Source organism: Triticum dicoccoides, chromosome 5A (genome assembly GCF_002162155.2).
Source record: "Triticum dicoccoides isolate Atlit2015 ecotype Zavitan chromosome 5A, WEW_v2.0, whole genome shotgun sequence".
Classification (NCBI taxonomy): domain Eukaryota; kingdom Viridiplantae; phylum Streptophyta; class Magnoliopsida; order Poales; family Poaceae; genus Triticum; species Triticum dicoccoides.
Window position 1 is genome coordinate 635157492 of NC_041388.1, and position 6000 is coordinate 635163491.

Here is a 6000-nt window from a genome sequence, read left to right on the forward strand (position 1 = left end):
TTCACTTTGCCATCCTTCTTATCCGCCAAATACTTGGGGTGGTTCTACTTCTAGTGACCAGTCCCTTTGCAGTAGAATCACTCAGTCTCAGGCTTAGGTCCAGACTTGGGCTTCTTCACTTGAGCAGCAACTTGCTTGCTGTTCTTCTTGAAGTTCCCCTTCTTCCCTTTGCCCTTTTCTTGAAACTAGTGGTCTTGTCAACCATCAACACTTGATGTTCTTTCTTGATTTCTACCTTCGTCAATTTCAGTATCGCGAAGAGCTCGGGACTTTACTTTCGTCATCCCTTGCATATTATAGTTCATCACGAAGTTCTACTAACTTGGTGATGGTGACTAGAGAATTCTGTCAATCACTATTTTATCTGGAAGATTAACTCCCACTTGATTCAAGTGATTGTAGTACCCAGACAATCTGAGCACATGCTCACTGCTTGAGCTACTCTCCTCCATCTTTTAGCTATAGAACTTGTTGGAGACTTCATATTTCTCAACTCGGGTATTTGCTTGAAATATTAACTTCAACTCCTGGAACATCTCATATGGTCCATGACGTTCAAAACGTCTTTGAAGTCCCGATTCTAAGCCGTTAAGCATGGTGCACTAAACTATCAAGTAGTCATCATATTGAGCTAGCCAAACGTTCATAACGTCTGCATCTGCTCCTGCAATAGGTCTGTCACCTAGCGGTGCATCAAGGACATAATTCTTCTGTGCTGCAATGAGGATAAACCTCAGATCACGGATCCAATCCACATCATTGCTACTAACATCTTTCAACACAATTTTCTCTAGGAACATATCAAAATTAACATATGAAAGCAACAACGCGAGCTATTGATCTACAACATAGATATGCTAATACTACCAGGACTAAGTTCATGATAAATTAAAGTTCAATTAATCATATTACTTAAGAACTCCCACTTAGATAGACATCCCTCTAATCCTCTAAGTGACCACGTGATCCATAGCAACTAAACCATGTCCGATCATCACGTGAGATGGAGTAGTTTCAATGGTGAACATCACTATGTTGATCATATCTACTATATGATTCACGCTCGACCTTTCGGTCTCCGTGTTCCGAGGCCATATATGTATATGCTTGGCTCGTCAAGTATAACCTGAGTATTCCACGTGTGCAACTGTTTTGCACCCGTTGTATTTGAACGTAGAGCCTATCACACCCGATCATCACGTGGTGTCTCAGCACGAAGAACTTTCGCAACGGTGCATACTCGGGGAGAACACTTCTTGATAATTAGTGAGAGATCATCTTAAAATGCTACCGTCAATCAAAGCAAGATAAGATGCATAAAAGATAAACATCACATGCAATCAATATAAGTGATATGATATGGCCATCATCATCTTGTGCTTGTGATCTCCATCTTCGAAGCACCGTCATGATCACCATCGTCACCGGCGCGACACCTTGATCTCCATCGTAGCGTCGTTTGTCGTCTCGCCAATCTTATGCTTCTACGACTATCGCTACCGCTTAGTGATAAAGTAAAGCATTACAGGGCGATTGCATTGCATACAATAAAGCGACAACCATATGGCCCCTGCTAGTTGTCGATAACTCGGTTACAAAACATGATCATCTCATACAATAAAATTTAGCATCATGTCTTGACCATATCACATCACAACATGCCCTGCAAAAACAAGTTAGACATCCTCTACTTTGTTGTTGCAAATTTTACGTGGCTGCCATGGGCTTAGCAAGAACCAATCTTACCTACGCATCAAAACCATAATTATAGTTTGTCAAGTTGGTGCTGTTTTAACCTTCGCAAGGACCGGGCGTAGCCACACTCGGTTCAACTAAAGTTGGAGAAACTAACACCCGCCAGCCACCTTTGTGCAAAGCACGGCGGTAGAACCAGTCTCGCGTAAGCATACGCGTAATGTCGGTCCGGGCCGCTTCATCCAACAATACCGCCGAACCAAAGTATGACATGCTGGTAAGCAGTATGACTTATATCGCCCACAACTCACTTGTGTTCTACTCGTGCATATAACATCAAACCATAAAACCTGGCTCGGATGCCACTGTTGGGGAACGTAGTAATTTCAAAAAAATTCCTACGCACATGCAAGATCATGGTGATGCATAGCAACGAGAGGGGAGAGTGTTGTCTAGGTACCCTCGTAGATCGAAAGCGGAAGCGTTATATCAACGCGGTTGATGTAGTCGTACGTCTTCACGATCCGACCAATCCAAGCACCGAAAGCACGGCACCTCCGAGTTCTACACACGTACGGCTCGGTGACGTCCTCGCCTTCTCGATCCAGCAAGAGGGGCGAAGTAGTAGATGAGTTCCGGCAGCACGACGGCGTGGTGACGGTGTTGGTGAAGAACAATCTTCGCAGGGCTTCGCCTAAGTACTACGAAAACTATGACGGAGGATAAACTAGAGGAGACGGGGTTGCCGGCACACGGCTTGGTGTTTCTTGATGTGTCTTGGGTGCTAGCCCTACCCCTCTATTTATATGTTGAGCCTTGGGGTCGAAACTTGGAGTAAAAGCCTCCATAAAGTCGGTTTCACCCAAAAGGCAAGAGTCCTTCTCGGACTCCAAGGCCAGACGCCAGGGTTCCCGGCGTCTGGACCCAGACGCCAGGGACCCTGGCGTCTGGCCCCTGGACTCCGCAAAACTTCCTTTTGCGTTTTCCAAAAACCTCGTGGGCTTTCCCCTTTGGCCCAGATAAAGTGTTCTCGTGCCCAAACATTTCGGGAAACATCCGGAACCCCTTCCGATGGATTCCGGAACCTTTCCGGAGATCAAACACTACTATCCACATATCAATCTTTACTTCCGGACCATTCCGGAGTTCCTCGTCATATCCGTGATCTCATCCAAAACTCCGAACAACATTCGGTCACCAACATACATAACTCATAGTACTATATCGTCAACGGACGTTAAGCGTGCGGACCCTACGGGTTCGAGAACTATGTAGACATGACCGAGACACCTCTCTTGTCAATAACCAATAGCGGGACCTGGATGCCCATATTGGCTCCTACATATTCTACGAAGATCTTTATCGGTCAGACCGCATAACAACATACGTTGTTCCCTTTGTCATCGGTATGTTACTTGCCCGAGATTCGATCGTCGGTATCTCAATACCTAGTTCAATCTCGTTACCGCCAAGTCTCTTTACTCGTTTCGTAATACATCATCTCGCAACTAACTCATTAGTTGCAATGCTTGCAAGGCTTAAGTGATGTGCATTACCGAGAGGGCCCAGAGATACCTCTCCGACAATCGGAGTGACAAATCCTAATCTCGAAATACGCCAACCCAACATGTACCTTTGGAGACACCTGTAGAGCTCCTTTATAATCACCCAGTTATGTTGTGACGTTTGGTAGCACACAAAGTGTTCCTCCGGCAAACGGGAGTTGCATAATCTCATAGTCATAGGAACATGTATAAGTCATGAAGAAAGCAATAGCAACATACTAAACGATCGGGTGCTAAGCTAACGGAATGGGTCAAGTCAATCACATCATTCTCCTAATGATGTGATCTCGTTAATCAAATGACAACTCATGTCTATGGTTAGGAAACATAACCATCTTTGATCAACGAGCTAGTCAAGTAGAGGCATACTAGTGACACTCTGTTTGTCTATGTATTCACACATGTATTATGTTTCCGGTTAATACAATTCTAGCATGAATAATAAACATTTATCATAAAATAAGGAAATAAATAATAACTTTATTATTGCTTCTAGGGCATATTTCCTTCATCGGCTAGGTCCAGCCAAAACTTAGTGGAGTATATATAGTCCACTAAGCATTTTACTCCACTAGGTTTTGGGGGATCGATTAGAAATGTCCTAAAGGAAGGGTGTCGCGAAGCAAAACTCAGTGAAATGTATATTGCCCGACTTTGACTTTTGGATGAACTAGTTGGAGCATGAATTTTCAAGATCAGTTTTGCTAAAGCACATCTAGATGTGTCATAAATATTGCACATCTAAGTCCTATGTCATTGATCTTACACGGAGATTCGTGTGGGTGTTTTCTTTTTCTTTCTATGTTTGATTGAGTCACTTAGATTTATCCTTGTGTGGGCGATGCTGTGAGGCTTGTGGCTGTTTTGTTCATCTAAACTGAAGCATTTGCGGCCATGGCATGGACACATTGGATTTATCATGCTGTATAGGTTGGAATTTGCCTACAGTCGCCATGAAGATGAGGGCTAGGCTACCAATTCGTAGTTTAGAAACAGGTTTTGCTGTCTGGGTGAGTTATTCTGTCATGTGGCATGGCAATTGTTGGTGTGTTTTTCATCCATCAGTTGCTTGTATACCTGGCAATGGGAAGCCCGGCCTGACCCGGCCCGGCCGGCCCAGCCCGAAAAAGCCCGACCCGGCCTGGCCCGACGCTACCCCCGGGCCGGGCTCGGGCCTAGATTTTGAGCCCGAAGGCCGGGCCCGGGCCCGTCATTTTTGCATTTCTCTGAAGATCGGGCCGGGCCGGCCCGAAGCCCGACGGTCTTTTACGTGTTCGGGCCAGGCTTGGGCCCAAAAAACAGGCCCGATGGCCGGCCCGAGCCGGGCTCGGGCCTGGGTTTTTTTCGTCGGGCTTGGCTAGGCCCGGCCCGAAGCCTGGCCCGGCCCGAGGTATGGCCAGGTATAGTTGCTTGTTATTCCTGATGTGAGCCCTGTATCCCCAATCAATGCTCATCAAGACTCCTACCAGCCGCCGAGGTGAAGTAAGCAGGAGGCTGAACTGCAACATCAGGTTTTCAGAAGTTTACCTGAGCTGAGCACAAGAGGATGCATCATAACGCTGTTTGCCCATCTTGTTTTATTTTTCTACATGTTTATGTATGATGATATCAGTGCACTGGTCTAAGTTACCCTGCCACGTCACCATCTTCTCTTCTTGCTTCTTCCGAACCAACGCCAAATTTGCTTGTATTGCTTGAGCAGCTATGTCCTTTATTGCACTTCTCCACTCATCGGCTTGTCTCTCATTATCGCTATATATCTCCTCCTTCGGTAAACTCATCAACTTTTTACTAGACAATACACATTTTTTTACCGACACGGTGAACATTTGTTTAGATTTATATGAAAAAGTAGTAATACTGACTGAGAATAGCCCAATACCGGTATAGGAGTATCTTATAGAGCCAAAAAAATCTTTTTGCGTCGACTTTTTAGTTACGCCCGTAAAAAATTCAGCCAAGATACCCCGATTGAAATAGGCCAGTGATAGGCGCCGGCCGAAAGTTTCGCCCGGTCTGCCTAGGGCTGTTCGATCTGTACATGCATACCCGTCAGATCAATCCCCTTTCTCCAAAAAAAAGTCAGATCAATCCACCTTCCCTCCTTCGTCAACCTCCCGCACGGGAAAAAAAGGGAGAGAACGAGAACGCGGCCTCCGCCCGCGCCAACCACCTCGCCTCTTCTTCTGATTGCAGCACCGCCGCGTGCGCCACCGCCTCGCCTTGTCTTCCCATTGCAGCACCACCGCATGCGCCACCGTGTTGCTGGCCTGACGCCTCTCGTCGTGCGGACGTCGGGACTGCAGCACGGTTACCCGCAAAGATTCAGCTTCTGCTGTTTGTAGCTCTTCGTCGGCTGGTTCCAACATGTGGGCGTCGTGGTTGCAGCAGCCCCCGCCGTCGCCGTCTCAGCTCGCCACCGAAACCGGCTTCCACCACCGTGTTCATCAAAAAGAGTTTCAACAACGAAAAAGGGGTTTCGCTTGTAGTAGCAAAAACCAAAAACCGTCCCAGCAAAAATATATCACGGTTCCAGCAAAAATGCGCCCTCACCAAAGGTCAAAAACAAAATAAAGCTCGCCAGTTCCAGCTCCGCTGCAGCTGGTTGTAACAAAATCGATTGTTGGTTCCAACAAAAAAAACCTATGCAGCAAAACACATAGCAGCTGTCGTCCGTCGCCGCCCCAGATCCTAGCATATGCAGCAAAATCAAAAATGCTGGATCCAGCAAAAATCAAAA

The 6000-nt window shown here is 46.3% G+C and overlaps 1 protein-coding gene across 1 annotated transcript in view; it reads right to left on the minus strand.

Moving 5' to 3' along the window:
• Positions 1–5629, minus strand: part of LOC119300255 — a 59752-nt gene extending 54123 nt beyond the window's left edge. Inside the window, exon 1 of the mRNA XM_037577278.1 lies at positions 5576–5629. Within this exon, the coding sequence (XP_037433175.1) occupies positions 5576–5629 (54 nt within the window). The remainder of the gene's footprint in view (positions 1–5575) is intronic.
• Between the last annotated feature and the right edge of the window lie 371 nt (positions 5630–6000).